Below are 17,578 nucleotides of genomic sequence, written 5' to 3' on the forward strand. Positions count from 1 at the left end.
GGTTGAAAACCTCTGCGGTAAGTGTGCTGGAGAACCTAATTGAGTAGGTGTACTTACTATATGCTTCATACATGCTAGCAGAATAGGGTCCCTCACAAAATTCAGCTTTTGTTCTTTTAGGTTTAAATTGGGAGGTGGAGATGCTTGGATTATATGATGACCTAAACATCGAAGAGTTCACCTAGGAAAAGGGGGCCTGGTCCACATCTCCCGCCTCCCAAAAAGGTGCCCTAATCATGACACCTTAGAATAAACTGGAAGAGAGGACATTCTTAAATCTCTCCTGTTAAAAGCTAGGGCACAGGTTGCTAAAGAGTGCAAGATTTCGTGGGGTCAAAAGTTTAGCAAGCAAGAGGAAGTCTGACTGTTTTCTAAAGGTTAAGACAAAGTGGGGGAGGAATGGGAAAACCCAGCAATATTATAGTTCCTTTGTTCTAAACCGTTTTTTTTTCTTTTAAACAGCCATTATTTCTGTACTTTATCCAGTGATGGAAGCAGAGACTGTGCATGTCTACACATTCATTAATGAGCTTATGCTAATGCGCATTACATTTAGTACCTCCATTGTGAGGTACTACAAAAAAGGAGCATTAGCCTATTTGAATGTGCGTTAGTGAAAGCGCAGTTTTTTTTTTCCTGCTGCTTTAAAGTGCACTAAAATAAGCTAATGCACATTAAAAGTGTAGTGTAGACGCAGCCACTGGAACCCAAGTCCCCCTTTCTACCACTGTAGTGCCTTAAACGCTGGGCAACACCTGTTTGCGTTTGTTGCTTAATGAAGGTTCATTTTTTACCAGGAGCGAGGAGTGTTTCTCTTGGGCTAGTCTATGGCCAAATGGTAAGGGCAATCTCCTGGGAAGTGGGAGATATGGGTATGATTTGCGCAGGCTGAAGGGAGGAGCATAAACACGTGTGTTAATGTTAAACATAAGTGTTCCACTTCCTGGATAAGAAATTGAACTACTAGGTTCTTATACAAGACAGTTACCACCTGCTTTTGCTTTTCCAGCTGCCTTTTATAAATGAAAACCAAGACTCCTCTTCAATTTTTTGACTGAACAGTGCTAAGCGCCTACCTCTTAGGAAGTAGGCACTCAAGGTTCTTTGGGTAAATGTGGTGTCTTTTATTAGACCAACTCAGTAGTTGGAAAAACATTTGTTGCAAGTTTTCAAGTACAAACACCCTTCCTTGGGCTTTTAGGAGTGGATTCAAGGTCCTAGGCCATAAGAGGATGGAGGTGCCTGCCTGCAGCTCTGACTTGGGCACTTGAACTCTGCTGAGGGGCAGAGTTTCAGATATGCTTCTGTGCTCAGCATGTCTCACTGGTCATGCCCACAATGTCTCACTGCCTAATTCTAGGCATCTCCCTGATCAGTGTGAGCTTTTTCTAAGGCAACACACTCCATGTGTTGCCTGTGGAACCTAGCCACATAGGCTCCCAAGTGAAATCCAGAACCTTGTTCTAAGTGTCTTAAGCATATGGACAAATATAGACTTCAAGTGGCTTCAGAAGGGGTGGAAGGCAGGGGATCTTGCTCTGGACACGACAGCAACTCACCTGCTGTAACTATGCCCCTGTGCAGGGACCTTTAAAGATATAAATGTAGCAAAACTGCTCCATCTTGACCCTGGCTAACGCGAAGATAAAAGTTGGGATTTTCTTTTTTCTTGGGGGAAGGGGGGAAAACTCAGGAAAACCACAGCAAGTTGGAATCTGTTTTGACACTATGGATTCTAATTTGAAGTCTCTGGGGTTTATCTTGTGTACAAGTTTGCACACTTAACTGTCAATGTTGTACAACATCCTTTAAGGTTATAAATCTTAATGCTGTGTCATTTATGTTCTTTCCATTTATCAAGATTGAATTGTCCTCAGTCCTATTAAATGAAGTATGGAGAGTGCAAATGGAGTGCAAAGAGTATTTTTTTTCTCACTGTTTTGTTCAGGTGCAGCATTAGTTGAGAGTTGAAGGGGAAAAATATTTATAGTTCTAAAACGTCACAGCAGGAAAACTTTTTTCTTGACATGAAGTACCTTGTTAACAAGAGTATCTGCTGAACTGAGAAGACAAAATTGACCCCAGTTCAAAGAGTGAGGCTGTAAATCAAAAGTTTTAATTGTAACATCACTGAACCTATATTTAAGAAAGCCTGCAAATAGTTTGTCATAATGAATTACATCCAGAGGAAACTATGCTTTAAAAAAAAAAAATCAGAGTAATCTTACTCTACTTTGGGGAGGGGGTGGGAAGCTGTTCAACATTAGTTTTGCTGATACCTGCACATTGTAATGATAATGTACTTAAAGTATTTAGTCATGTGGAAAAAAAAAAGACATGGAATTGCCATTACTACATCCCCTTAATGACTCTCTCTCTTAACATAGATCTGTTTATTACCCTAGATAGGAGACTTGCAATGTATTTTGGGAATATAAATAAAAAATATCTGTTCTCTATTCAGTTTTTGCAAGCCATTTCCCATGGTAATTTTTAAGTGAGAGCTCTCCCTGTCTGAGAGCTGTTTCGTAGCTTCAGGTTTCTAATGCTATCCGTTTTATACAGCAAGCTGTTTGTGCTTTTTTAAATAATATAATTCAGTTCTGTTTTACTGCATTTATTTATTTATTTATTTATTTATTTATTTATTAATTACTTCAGACGAATAAGAAACTAAGCCTGGAAAACAGTGGCCTTTTGAGAGAGAACTTGCGACTGAAGGCTGAACTTGATAGTAGATCACCCCAAAAGTATGTAAATATTTTAAGTTACATTGCGTTATTCATAGACTATGTTTAACCATAGTAAGACCTTAGCTTAAAATTGTGGTGGTGTGTTTAGTGCTGTAGATGTCTCTTGAAGATGGATTTTGGATTTTTCATCTTCATAGGCTTGGGTGGAAAATACAGTTTACAAATGACTGGAAACTGTTACTTAAGTTAGTGTACACTTCCACTCTAGTGTTGGCATTGCATTACCTGGTCAATACTGAAGGTTTGCCTCTTGACAGGAGAGCTGTGTGCTTAAATTCATATTTTATTTCTGTTTAAATGTTGCTTGGGCTATTTTCGGTATATTGAGCAGGACTCTTACGAGCTGACCTGCAACAACAGTTATTATTCTAGGCTTTTGTACTATGAGTCTCTGGTCTTAATTCAGTGAAAACTCAACTCAAAATCACTAAAAGTCTTCTGAAAAAGTTCTATAGGATCAGGGCTCAAGTGCCAACAGTACAATACCATATTATATACCAGCTCATATTATCAGAACTAATTTTTATATTGAATTTGTTATCTTAATTAATGATTTGAGAACAGTGACCTGGCAGATGGCAAATTGACCCAGGTGGGGTAGGGGAACTTGGGGGGCACAAAGTCTGGCTGGCAGCTGGAACATGGATCTGGCTGGCCAGGTTCTGGTTTCAGGCAACGTACGCTGCTGCCGCATGTGACGCCACATGTGGCGCAGCATGCTGCACTGCATGTTTTTGTACTTCTTTAGAACCAGGAATTCCCAGTATTTTCTTTTGCCACCGCATTCCAAATGTGCAGTGTGGCAAACCAATTCACTTGCACTATGTGCATTTTTGCAGTGCCTCAAGCCTTCAAGATGCTGCAAAGTGCATGTTCCGGTTCACGAACACGGCTATCTGTGTTTTGGCTTTTTTGTGGGACATATGGTGTCTTCTGATGCAGGCTGTTTGGAGTTAGTATATGTTCAAATATACTAATATTATATGTAATAAATATTGTATACCAAATCCTCAGAAGGCATTAAGGACTATAAAAAAATCAACTTTGCTTTATTTTTTCCTATTTATTCTCCTGCTCCTCATTACTAATGATGATGCTATTGTTTAAATTGGACTGACACACCATTCATAAGCATCTTAACAAATCTATTAGTAATTTCCTGGCTTTAACTTTTTCTCTGTAGAGAGAAATAGAACTTGGTACCATCTTTATAATGATTAGCTTATGCTTTTGAGACCATTATCAATTAAAAATCCTTTTGTGGGTAATTTTGATGTTCACAGTTGCACTTCTCCCAAGTATAAGTCACTGTGCATATTTAAAACATTGTAAAGCACATTGTTCTTTCAGTGGAAAAATTCGGGCTCAACATTTTTAATTTGGGGGCGGGGTTTAGTGGGGAGAGGGCAAATAATCAAAATATCAAATACCTTGGTAGTCAGGGCACACACCTGAAGTGTGAGAAACAAGGAATCAATTCTCAGCTCTGGTTGATTCAGATAAGAGGCTTTTAATCTAGAACTTGTGCATCCCAGGTCAATGTCACAATTAACAGGTTACTGGTTATTCAGTAGATAGTGGTTCTTTCTTTCCCACCCATCTCATCTGATCTTTCACTAAAAAAAAGTCTTCCTGCCCCCCCTCCATCCTCCCTAGTTCAGGAGGTTTTTCTTTTCTGAAATACTAGTTTTGCTTAGTGGGGGAAAAACATTTCCTATCTACTTTAGAGGGCAAACTGTGAGTTCAGTTGCCAAAGCACAGAGGATCTAAAAATATTGTTGAAAGGAAAATATAACTTCTACATCACTGCCTGTGGATAAAAGGTATACTATCAAGTATCCACCAAGGGTATACTATATTTTTATGAATAGTTAACTTCCAATTAGTTTTAATCAGATCTCTTAGCTTACTAAATATCCTCAATCCTAAATATTTAATTTTTCTCCATAGCATCCAAATGGTATCATTAAATCCTGATTCTGCTCTTCCTCTCACCCCAAGTTTGTCTAATGACTATCTTGTCTTTTTATATACTGTATTTACTTGAATATAAGATGACCCCCCAATAAGTAGGATCTATATATGGACAATTTATGAATTTGTTATAATTTCCAGATATAGAATCTAAGTATTGGAGGTTTCCCTTGAATTTTTGTCCCCTTCCCACTGCTATAGCAGGGAAGAAAAAAAAAAGGGTGGGGGGAGGGTCAGGTAGCCCCATTGCCCTCTGCTCTCCCAACTTGTTTCCCCTGTAACTCCTTTTCCCTACACCCTTATTGTCAAACCCTGCCCTCCCTGAGCACACAGAAATGAGGACCAAATTTTAAAAGCACTGACCTTGAAATAGCTCTAGTACTTTGCATATAGTATCCTACATGGGAGAGTAGACTTACTGTGGGGACATGACTGACTTGCAATATCAGCTGCAGTTCACTTTCATTGAAGACTTCTTGACAGCCCTGAGGACAACTTGGTTAGAATAGTTGCCTCCTGACCATCTTTACTGTGGAAAATGTGGTTCTGGATCCCAGCTAAGTGTCTGGTGAAACTTCCAAACCTTGCTACCGATGTTGTGAAATGCTTCATGAAACCTCTTTGAGAGAGAGATTTGTTCGTGGTGGTTTGCTTTCACTTGTGCCTTTTGGCTAAAAGGAAAGTTTATTCTTCAAATGAAATCTAAGTAGTTCTGGGACTCCTTTGTGCTCCTTTCTGGACTCTTTAAATTGTCCTTGCCGATCAGAAATAGTCTAATTTCACTACACCAAAGTGAAGGGTTTCACCTTACCCCAACTGGTGTGAAAGAGATGGAAACATTTTGTGCTTGGGACTGATCGATGGGAAGGGTGGGGAGGGAGATGTCTGCAAACCGGTTGTTCTGCTCTGAGCCACATTTTGTGGTAAGGAAAGGAACTACTTCCTATTCATAGCATCTGGTGAAGTAAGCTGTTGCCTATGAAAGCTTGTACCTCTCTAAACTACCCTACCTTCTACCTGACTTGGACTAAAATGGCTAATCACCTCTCCCTTTCCAATGTCATGAAGTATTTGGCAACATTTATTATCTCTGCACAACTTCAGTGTATGACAACTGTAATTACTTCTGTCCCACAGTGGATGGACCAGAAGTCCTTAACAGGAGCTTTTCCAAACTTTTGCTTTGCCAACCATTAGAATCTGCAGCAGCCTGTTCCCAGCTAGGAAAGTGCTGGATACAAGTTAATTTAACTACTGTTAATTCAATTTTTTTTGTTTGGTCCTTCCTCTGTCCTAGGGTAGTTCACCAGGCTGATCAAAATAACTGTTACCTGTTTTTAGGAGGAGGATGTCTACATGTGTGTGGTGTGATGCAGCTATGCCGAGTGTTTCTGGTACAGCTGGTATTTTGGTATAGGACACTGATACTTTTTGGTATCAGCTGAGAAATATCAACCACTGAATGCAAAGCCTGGCAGCTGCTGAACCAGGAGCCTGAATTACTTGCATGTTAGAATGCCGTATGGTAGAAGTGAAGTCTTTGACTTTGGTAACTGCCATCCATAAGAGCCCTCTTGAAAGGACCTGTACCTAAATAATTGGTGTTTTACTTATTTATTGTCATTTCCCTCTTCCTAGCAGGGAAAGGCTGGAAGGGCTAATACTGTGAGGGACAGAATGTCATTCTAGGAAACTGTATGCGATACTGAGAGAAAAACATTCTCCCATGCAGTACTGGGGATCAGCCTAGCAACAGAATAGCCTGATATGAAGTCCTTGTGCATAACTAAACCAGACCGACTTCCCCCCCCAATATAGGTGTGTTATTACCATTGAATACTGCCAGGTTAAAAAAAAAAAGAAAGTAACCCAACATCCACTTTTTCCCGTGATTTAAAATTAAATGCCACTAATAGCTATAGTGATATAGATAGATATAGTGGTGTTTCATTTTGATCACAGAAAAATGTTATTGTTGGGTTACTTGTTTAAATCTGAAAATTGGGGATATTTTTTATCAGAGAAAACCAGGATCCCCAGTCATCATAACTGCCAGGAAACTATTGTTGCTCGCTTTCATATTCCCCCCAGTTTTATGCCTTTCTCCTGCTTTCTGATTACCAATAAACAATCATGTTGATAGACTGTTAATGGATAAAATGAAACCATATGGTTTATTATCTATAAACTGGCCTTTTGCCAAGCTATCAAATTTTCAGTTTCCCTTCTAAAAACACTCCTTGTTAAGGCAGGATCTTCTGTATATTACTCAGCTTTAAAACCCTGGAGTCACCTCTGGGAAAAGTAAGATCCTTTCTCCTAGTTGCCTAGTTTCCTTAAGGAGTTTGTTTTCGGCTCTAGAAACCGTCAGTCATAGTTAGCCTAGTTGTATCTTAATAGCTCAGGATTTAGTCTGTGACCATCCACTGAGCGAGTAAATAATTGAGCCCTTCAAAGAATAACATGCACATTTATTTTCCATGTTTATCTATCAATAGCCACATGCTGCTCAGACACTATTACTGTCTGGTCAGTGCAGAGCACTGATCTTGTTTTCTGTTGTAACTGCTGGTCCAGCTGGCTAAATCAGTAGCTGCACTCCCTCTCATTCTGTACCTTTTATGTTCAGCCAACTTTGTTCCCTGCATCTTTTGCTTGTTTGCTTGTTGTACCCTCTCATGTTGTATTTTGTTCCTTCTGCCTTTTTCCCTTGCATTTGAGTGTCTCCCTGCCCCTACCAAGCGACTGTTGCTCCTATCTGCCAGAGACTCGAGGGGAGCTGGAGTGCCAAGTAACAGGGATGTGGGGTTTCTTGATTCTTCTGCCATCTTTTATGTCCCAGCCTCAAGAGGAGCTGGTAAGATGAGAACGAAAATGCTCTTGCTCTTTGTGGCCTGAACCCAGGCCGCCTCCTTGCAGCAGAGCAGTTCTTCATTCCCACATGCCTTTTAGCTTCTTTCATTCCTTGGCGTCTTGGAACAGCAGAGACGTTCTGTGCCTGAAGAAGGGTGATTGCACCCCAAAAGCTTGCAAAAAAACTTTTTTCTAATACTTAATGGGTCTAATAAGATAGCACATCTACCCAAAGAACCTTGCCTACCTATGTCCTTAGACCAACACCGCTTCAACCAAAAACCCAGCAAAATTCTCAGCCCCTGGAATTTAGTGGACAGCTTGGAGGTGTTCTACCTGTATGCAGCCCGAGTAGGCTTATTTTGTTCCCCTCCCCCACTCTGTGATTTTTGAGCTCTTTAAACTCTGAAAGTCTTCAGGTCTCTGAATTAATTAGTGTTGTGTAATTGCTGCCATATCCATAATAGCAGCATTTTGCAGACCTCAGAAACCAGACATGAGCTGTGCAGTATATACACCAAATTCCTCATGCCATCATTTTTAGGATCTTCCTTACCTCATGAGATTCTTTTTATACTAGTGCGTTGTGGGGACTGTTTTTTGAACCTTGGGTGGCTCTTTTTGGATTTGAATTGCATAGAAAATCAGACCTGAAAAGAACCTCAGGGGGTCATCTAGCCCAACCCTCTGCTCTGAGCAGGATGATCCTTCTAAACTAGGGATGTGAACAGTTAATTGTTTAACTAATAAGCCCAGTGATAGCCAGCTATAGCTTACTGGTTGTCCTTTAGCATGGGGCAGTGCAGGATGTAGTCTGGCAGTGAAGCGGGAAGAAACGCTGCGCAGTGACCCAGCAGGAACCAGAAGTTGGCAGGGCAGGTGAGAGGGAGGCAGGAACAAGGGGCGGGGGGAGAGAGGACTCCATGGACCCTAGTACAGCCACTTGAAGCCTCCCCCTACCTGCAACGAGCAGCCTGGGCTCCAGGCAGGCACCTGCTGCCCACCGCAGAGCCCAGGCAGCTCACAGGAGACACCAGGGTCCGTAGAGCCTAGCTATTAGCAGGAGTCCTGGTTTTTTTTTTAAAAATCCCCTATTTTTTAATTAAAGTAATCCCAAATCTACATTTTTCCATGATTTTAAAATGAAACACCACTATATATCTGTATCTATATCTATAGTTATACCTATATCTTAGCAGTGTTTCATTTTGATCACAGAAAAATGTGGATTTTGTGTTACATTTTTAAATCTGAAAATTGGGGATTTTTTTTATCGGAGAAAACCAGGATCTCTGGCTATTGAATAATAGTCCCCACTCCCCCTTCTACTCTGCTGTCTACCAGGAAAGCAACTCGACTCCCTCTTTGGAGAGTCAGAGGCCACCTGCATCCCTGTCCCGATCTGACTTCAGAGAGCTGCAGGCCAGAGCCCAGCACCTATCCCCATCCCCATCCCTGCACCTGGCTGGATGCAGTGCCATCTGTTACTGCAGCTGTCACTGCAGCTACCACTGCTGGTGGTGCCCATGCATGCTCCCCAGTCAGACCCACAGTGGCTGCAGGGCCTGGAAGACGCAAGGTGGAGGTAAGTTGGCTCACCTGAACTTGCAGCTCAGCCCCACTGCACACCCAGCCTACCTTCCCAGCTCATCATGAGGTGCAGCCCTGGACAGCCAGTGCTTTGGAGAGCCACTGAATCCCTGCCACACACTGTGAGAGAAGATCCTTGCTGGTGCTGAGCCAAGCAGAGGCACCCTGCAAGGCAAGCCAGAGCAGCCCCAAGTGGGTCAGGCCAGAAGTTGCCATACCAATGAATCATTTAATCATTGTAATTACAACAGGGTAAATGGATATGTTTGTTTTTTAAAAAAAATCAATATTTACATCCCTAGTCTAAACCATGCTAGATGAGAGTTTTGTCTAACCTGCTCTTAAACATCTAAGGATGGAGATCCACAGCCTGTCTAGGTAGTCTGTTCCTATATTTGACCACATAGGCAGGGTGTGCAGTGGGGCTAACCACAACTCTCATAATTAGAAAGTTCTTCCAAATCTTCAACCTGTATTTCTCCTCATGCAATTTAAGACGATTGCTACTCTGTCCTGTCCCATGCAACCCCAGTAAATGTTCTGTCACCGTCCTCTGTCTAACTATCTTTAAGGTGTTTAAGCACTTTTATTAAATCTTTCTTCTATTCTTGAGACTAAATAATCCCAGTTCTTTCACTGTTTTCTCATAAATCATGATTCACAGGCCTCTGAAATGTTTGTTGCCTTCACGGTCTCTTGTTAACTTGTTCATGTCTTTCTTGAAGCATGGTGTCCAAAACTAACACAGTACTTTGAATAATAGACCAAAAGAAATACTTCTCTTGATCACCTCCTAAATCAAAACTTTTATCTTACTGTAGTGCAGTGTAATGCAGGTAAAATACAAAGAGTATGCCATTTAGGTAGAACATAACTCTTTGTAAATATGTACTTCATTTTAAAATTCAACATGTAAAGTTGAGAACGGAATTTATGCTACAGTCCAGCTTTGACTCTTGGGGATGTGTGAGAAGCTAATGATGCTCAAAGTATGACCCAACAAACCCAGCCTGGCCCATAGAGCTGTCATCTGGCCCATGGGCTTTACACAGGTCCAGAAATTTTGGCAGTGTCAATGGCCATAGTTCTGGAAGCCGTATAATAGTTAACGCTGCCACTGCTCCCTGCCACTCCCACAGGCCAGATGACATGGCCCCAGATTCTGGATTGAGCCAGAATGTGGTCCTGGTCCATAGCTGGACCCAGGGCATGGTCCCAGGTCATGGACCTAGCTCCACATGCTAGATTTGATCTAGCCCACCCATCTGGGCCTCACGCTTATGTAGTTGAGCACCAGTGGCCTAAGCCAGAGGTTCCCAACCAGTGGGCTGTGGCAGGTTGGCTGCTGGGTCATGGCACAAGCCCCCCACTCAGACCCCCGTTTCTCTATCTGAGTGAGCAGCTTTCAGGGTCACAGCTGAGTTTCTGGGGTTAAAGCAGGGGAGCCCCGGGAGGGAGGCAGGCAGCTGGCTCCCCACGTCCTGTCCCACTCCTGCCAGGCTGTGGTATAAAAAAGGTTGGGAACCACTAGACTAACCAATTTCCTGCAGGGTTGGTAGTTGGAAAAGAATGTTTTTTTCGCTTTAAAACAAATTTGATCTGGTGGCTCTGAGAGATGACAAGTATGGGACCCCAAAGTGTCGCTAGTTTTAAATTGTCAGTTTTCAGAGTAGAAATTGCCCTTTGATTTAAGTATGACTGGCAACATTGTTCAGTTTGGCATCAAGGGGATGTGTCATTTCTTTATTACTTGATAGAAATGCTTACAATTGGAGTGGTATTTCATTGCCGAGGTAAGAAAGAGCTGGCTGCAAACTTCTAGCTGGCAGGTTCAAATTGAAGTATTGTTTGTGAATAAAACAGTCTGAACTGAGAACCTATGGGATAATGACTATTATGTTTCGGAGATGTAGGTATGAATGTGTACATTAGCCTTCAGGGATTTTGACCTTCTATGCTCACTGGAGTTGAAGGATAAATTTGAACCACCATAATGGTGTGTTTCTACATTTTTTTTTTTTAAATATTATAATGCATTTTTTAAACATTGAAATAAATTTTACTGCCACAGCAAGCAGCATTATAAGAAGCTTGCTCTAAAATTCACATGTTTGCGTATATTCAGATCTCTGATGAACCCAGTATACCCTCAACCTTGAAACCAGTTCTCTTGGAAGCATCTGAGCTATCTTGAGATTTGGCAAGCTGATTTAGCTTTTCAAATGTCAGATTCTCTTTTTAGTTAGTTACTTCAGAACCCAACTTTTTGGTGAACTCTGTCCAATGTAAACTTTTTTTCTTATGGCTCCTTTTAACCAATATGTCAAATGATACATTAGAAAACATTTACATACAGGTCTAATTGCTTAAACAACACCAAGGTTTTCTTGGCCTGGAATAATTGGCGATCATATTACAATTTAAATATTTTAAGCCTAAAATTTGAAAATTGAAAATTGATTTTTTTTAAAGTATGCAAGTCTTGCAAAAGGATGCTTTAATGCTTCATTAGGGCCATAACCATTTCTAGGCTGTATGTAAGACTTTCCTCTAAAAACAAAATTCCCAGGCACATCCATTATGATAATTAACATATTAGTAATGCTGTGTGGTCTTGAATGACATATTTCAGTTTCCTTTTTTACCTGAGGACACTTTTTTTTTTTTTATAGAAGTTGCACTTGAGAATACAATGCTTCTTCTTGGTAAGCAAATCTGAGGCAATCACTAATGCTATTTGCATTAAATAAACATATTACACAGTTCTTCCATTAAAAAATTGCTAGGTATGCATATAAATGTAAAACATGTTTAATTTTTATGTCAAAGTGTCTGTTACAACAAGCTCTAGAAAATTTTGCTTACTTTGCATACACATTTTTCACTTCTCTAAAGCTGATTACACTTGGCTTTTAAGCTACTCAGGCCTCAGATCACTCTTCTCTTTCATTGTCTTTCTCTCTCTCGCGCACTCTTTTTGTTCATTCCCCTCTTAATATCTTATGTGGCAAATCTGACAGTGCTTAGCAAGTTAAGACTTGTCTGGTATAATACCTTTTTAAACAGTGACCTATACCTGATTCTTCAGAGGAAGGCAAAATAAAGCACATCACGGTCTACCTGCCTTAGGAACTGGGGGGAAAGGTTTCCCTGACTTCTGCGGTGTTGATTTAACTTGCTGTGGTTGTGTTTTAATATAACCCAATTTTGATCTTGAAATGATGAGGAAAGCATGCTAAAATGTGTTGGCATATTGTATTTGAAAGGTGTAGTAAATCAGAAATCTAATCAGATTTAAAAAAAAAAGTGGGAAAAGAGCTTCAGGTTCTTGGTCTGAGTGTCCTGGAAACGTGAAGGTTTCATAGTGCTTTTTTTCTTTTCTTTACTTTTCTTCCCCCTCCCTTCTCCCTCTTGCTTACTGCTATATGAAACCCCCATTCCAGTATCCACCAGATAAGCAAATGAAGAGAGGATTCATAAAACTTTCCCTTTTGCTAATCCAGAGTCTATTTGGCACAACAGCCTATTTAAAAATAGGCACTGATTCTGATTTCTAGGTTGTCTGTTTAACGCGAAAGCAAGGGTGTTGGTCCATAATCTCAAGGTAATGCGTAATTCAGTATGGGAAATTTACTAATTTGTTCTTTTGTGCTGAAGTTCGTTAGGTGGGCAAACCATTGCTTCCTGGCTCCTGTACAGCCTCCCATTCAAATGGAAGATTAAGCGAACCCAAGCACCCAACTCCTTCAGGGATGCTGATCGTCTCAGCTCCCATTTGGCCTCAGTTGCAGTTGTGCACATACAGCACCTACAGAAAAAAGATTGCCTAACACTCAGGGCTCAGCCCTCTGCTGAAAAAGCACATTTTGCTCAGTAGCAATCCCTCTGGCTGTTTCAGAAATATTTATTCACAGGCTGTAGGTTCAGCTACATTCAGACCTCATTGGCCTGAGGGTGGTGAAGGGAAGGTCTCAAGGTTGGGGGCTGAAAAGCAAAAAATTTGGGTTGGGGATATTTTTTGTGGCTGTGGAGAGCACCCCAGAAGAGAACCACTTTGATACTGTCTTTGGGCTTTTTAAAGTGACTCGGTGCAGACCTATACTGTCCATAGCATGAGAAAAGCCAGTAAGCCCAAAAAACAACTTGTTTCTCTCTAGGAGGATGACTTCCCATTGATGTCAGAGTGGGTGGAGGACCACCCCTCCCTCCTGCCTTAATACCAGAACTTAATTTTTTTTTTCTGTCTGTAAATTGAAAGTTGCAGATAGAATAGAAAATTCCCTGGTGCCTACCTGTCAGTGTCAAGTTAGAATTAGTTAGGGCATATAGCTGAAACCTTCACTTGCCCTCTGGGGAAGGTCAAGCTTGAAAAACAGTTGGATCGGGGGGAGATAGTGAGGGAGGGGGAAAGACTTTTTGTATTTCCTGTTAACTTTGCAGTTGAGCATTTTTTTTTTTCAAGCGGGGAGTCATGCAAACGTGTTACATGCAATTTTTCCAAACTGCAAGCAGCAATCTAATGTATTGGATTTCAGAAAGTAATTAGATTGTTAGAACAGTAAAACCTAGAAAACAAGTAGCTCTGAAATAAGTTAAAGCACAGCCCATGTGAAGGCCAAAGAAAAGCTGTATATCTAAGGTGAATATAATTGAAATGGTCCAAATAAGTATTTAAAACCACCTCTAAGGACTGTTACAATTTCTGAATTTCATATTGGCATTTTATATTTGACAAGGTGACATTGTATAGGAAATGTATTGTAAAACACTGCTGTACTGTAGGAAAATGATTGAATGTAAATATTTCAAGATGTGGACCACTGTTCAAATGTTATCATAAATCTTTGCCATTGTTTTAGGGGATAATTCTTCATGCATATTTGAGTTGAATTGATAGATCCAGCCCCTTGAAGGGTAATCTTCTACTTGTTATTGCCTCACTATTACTGATAGTTTAATTTTGAAGTCGTACGTGGCTTTTCATGTATTCACCTCCACGTATGTTGTTTTCCATAACTAGCAGATAACTACAATTCTGAAAAGGAATCTGCTTTTAATTTTCAAATTAACAAAGTGTTTGCTCAGTAATTTCCTAATCTAATCCCAGAAAGAAACAAAAGAATTGATGTTTTGTTTTGTTTTTCTCTCCATTTCTTGCAGATTTGGTCGGTTTACAGTAGCTGCACTTCAGTCCAGAGTAGAGCAGTGTGAACGTGAAATGAATCGTTTGAAAAAAGCACTGGAAAGGAGTGATAAATATATAGAAGAACTGGAGTGTCATCTTTCACAACTAAAAGGGCCAAGTGAGACTAACCTAAGTGAGAATATTATTAGTGAGGGAGTACTTTCCACAGATGATAAAGGAAGTGAAAGCAGTGAGGATGATGCTGCCTCATTAAAAAGCCAAGTAGAAAGCCTAGAGGAAAAGACTCTGACTACCAGTCAAAATCAGGACCAGCCTGAGCGACTGAGAGATTGTGGAGCATGCTCAGCCTCTGCTAGTCAAGACAGTTTGGATGAGTCAAACACTCAGTGTCCCACAAATAAAGAACTATTTTCAGGTTGTCAGGAAGTTCTCTTGGCTGTTGCTACTACAAATACAGATGCTGGCTTAGAGCAACAGTGGGAGAAAATTGAGGATCGTGAAGCTTATAAAGATGAAGAACTATATGAGCTTCCAGCACCTTGTACACCTTCTTTGTCTCTTAGTTGTCTCCATTTGAACACGCCTGATGTCAAAGAAAGTCCTGTTATAAAACAAGAGGACACAAGAAAGCCACCTGCCTTTCTAAGGAAATTGGAATTTGAGGATTTGTGTGATGCTCCAGAGGACTGCAACAAAGCTTCTCCAGAGGACAGCGTAAGCAGCTGTAACAATGAAAATAAGCTAACCTGTTTTACTTCGGCAAAACCAGTGTTTTGGGATAGCTGCCCAACAAACTACACTGAGAACTTAGATTTTGATGCCTCCCAGCAAAATATAATCAGTAGTCATTCAGGAAAGCTACCAGTAAAGTCCAGTGAGAAGACAAGTGCGTGCTTATCTAAAAGGTTACATACTATTTGCTCTTCTGAAATGAACCGCACAAGAACATCCAGTGAGGCATCCATGGATGCTGCCTACCTTGATAAAATCTCTGAGTTGGACTCTATGATGTCTGAATCTGACAACAGCAGGAGTCCCTGCTACAATTTTAAATCCTCTGATCTTGATAATCCATCAGAGTCAACAGAGAGTTCTGAACTTATGAATGAAACAGATATGAAGCTGGAAGAAAGGAATGAGCAAAAGAGTTCAAAATGCCTGGAGTCAAATGACCAGCCAGCAGACAGAAATGACTGGAAATCGGCTATGTTTTCTGTCCTTTCTCCATCTGGACTACATCTGAATGAGCGCTTCCGACTGTTTTCGAGCCAAAATTCTGAAACTGCTGAAATGAAATCTCAGAATTGTTTGTTTCAAAGAGAGTTTTCCCCAAGTATTCTGTTCAGTAACTCACAAAGGTTATTTGAAGAACAGAAGTTTGGTTCCTCTTTTTTTAAGGTGTCTCCTGATGTGCATAATCCACTTCAGTCTCCTTGGGCAGCTTCCTTCATTCCTGAAAAGAAAAATAAGAGTGTCAATCAGTCAACCAAAAGAAAAATTCAGAGCAGTCTTTCTAGTGCTAGTCCTTCAAAAACTACTAAAAACTGATGCTTGTAAGTTTTGAAGTTCTTATTCTTGGTGCCAAATTAAGAACAGTTCCCAGTGAACTTGATCTTCTTGTGAGTTCCATTGTGACCCTTTTGACCAAGTGAAAGTGAATATTCCTCCTTCAAATCTATTACCCCACTGTTTAATTTTAGAGAAGAACCCTTCAGTTTTCTTCTTTGATTAAGCATCTTTGTTCTGTACTCCTTGGATTTCTTGTTTAATTGCCAGGTTACATGATTTTTGTATTGGTGAAGAGCAGCTCTATCCTCCATGAATGACGGATTTTAAATTTAAGCCATCCTGTTAAAAGGAACGAACTTGTTTAAAATATTGCATTTCCTGTGCTAAAAGAAAACATTCTTTTATGCATGTAAACCTGTTACTGGTTATAGTATGGTTTCATTCATTTGCTATTAAACATTGGAAATTCTTGTCCTAAAACTTGTGACTTCCATGAATAACTGTTTCTGCTTAGATCTGCCTGCATAGCAGTATAGCAGTTTTCTGTGCTGGACCTGGAAGGCAGGTGAGAGGTGTGTGTGGGTGTGTGTGGGTGTGTGTGTGTGTGTGTGTGTGTGTGGAGTGGGAAGGAGAGGAACCTCTCCTTCTCCCCCTTCTTGTTCCTCTCTAGCATTTCCTTGGGACTGAAAAACTTTGCAAGTTAAGAACAAATTTTTAATTTAGTTTCCAAGAAGCATTGTTATTCAAAATACATTCAGTACGTCTATATAGACTGTATAATGGGTTTATATGCTAATGGCTTATTTACCTAATGTGCCCAGAACATTTTACATTAAAGCTGTACTGTTTTACATTAATACTGCATGCTTTACTATGTGAATTGAATAAAAGATGTCATGAGCACTGTAATTCTTGGTGTTGCCTCAGATGTGGAATTGGCACAGGAGGAATTGGGGAAACCTTCCCTTCTTTTTGATAACTGTATAAAAGTTTTATAAGATTTAAATGTGAATTTATTAAAACAAAGTCTGTCTTCCCCTCCCTGATAGGTTTATTATCATTCTGGTGTCGGCATCGACACAGTTGATGGAAAAGGCTTTCAGCCTCTCTCTGGAGGTGATTCTTCTATTCAGTATTGCATAGGTCAACATAATTTGATGGTCTGCTACAGACAGGAGACATAATTAAGCAACAAAGCAAGCTTGGTTTCTTTGCATTATAATGTCCTTAACTTTTTTAAAATTAAATATGCTGGTTTTATTATACCAGAATGAATGTTGTTGTTCTAAATGGACACCCAGTAGCATTTATTAAAATGGGCAAGTTGCATCTACTGATGGATCAAGAATAAGACATCTATAAAATTCCTTTTCGCTCACTGGATTAGACAGAAATAAAAATTTTATTAATGGAAAAAAAAAGTCAGTAAAAATTGTATTTCTGTGGACAACTTGGGCATCTCAGCATGCTTGTTGTTTTGTGTATATATGTAGTTGGTAATAGAGCTTGGTATACATGTGTGAACAAAAGTAATTGCTATTACCATAAACACAAGACCTCAGATGCTGCTAAAAAGAGTAGAATTAGAAATCTGCCTGTTTGATTGTGCTGTTTTCAAGGGAACAATATGTTATTTAATGCCCCAGGAAAACTTAGAACTGAATGCCAGAAACTTTTTTTTTTCAAAGGTTAAAGGGCCAACTTGTTTTTGGATATGAATTGCTTCTTTCTCTTACCAGTTATGTGTAATCTA

General features: G+C 40.1%; 1 protein-coding gene across 1 annotated transcript in view; it reads left to right on the forward strand.

Moving 5' to 3' along the window:
* The window catches only part of OBI1 (ORC ubiquitin ligase 1), a 28,716-nt gene extending 11,552 nt beyond the window's left edge, over positions 1 to 17,164 (forward strand). Inside the window, exons 5-6 of the mRNA XM_090023805.1 lie at positions 2,662 to 2,750; positions 14,331 to 17,164. Of these exons, the coding sequence (XP_089879931.1) occupies positions 2,662 to 2,750; positions 14,331 to 15,864 (1,623 nt within the window). The 3' untranslated portion in view covers positions 15,865 to 17,164. The remainder of the gene's footprint in view (positions 1 to 2,661; positions 2,751 to 14,330) is intronic.
* Positions 17,165 to 17,578: the final 414 nt, after the last annotated feature.

The sequence above is a fragment of the Crocodylus siamensis genome, chromosome 1, assembly GCF_052110815.1.
Source record: "Crocodylus siamensis isolate JL-2025a chromosome 1, ASM5211081v1, whole genome shotgun sequence".
Classification (NCBI taxonomy): domain Eukaryota; kingdom Metazoa; phylum Chordata; order Crocodylia; family Crocodylidae; genus Crocodylus; species Crocodylus siamensis.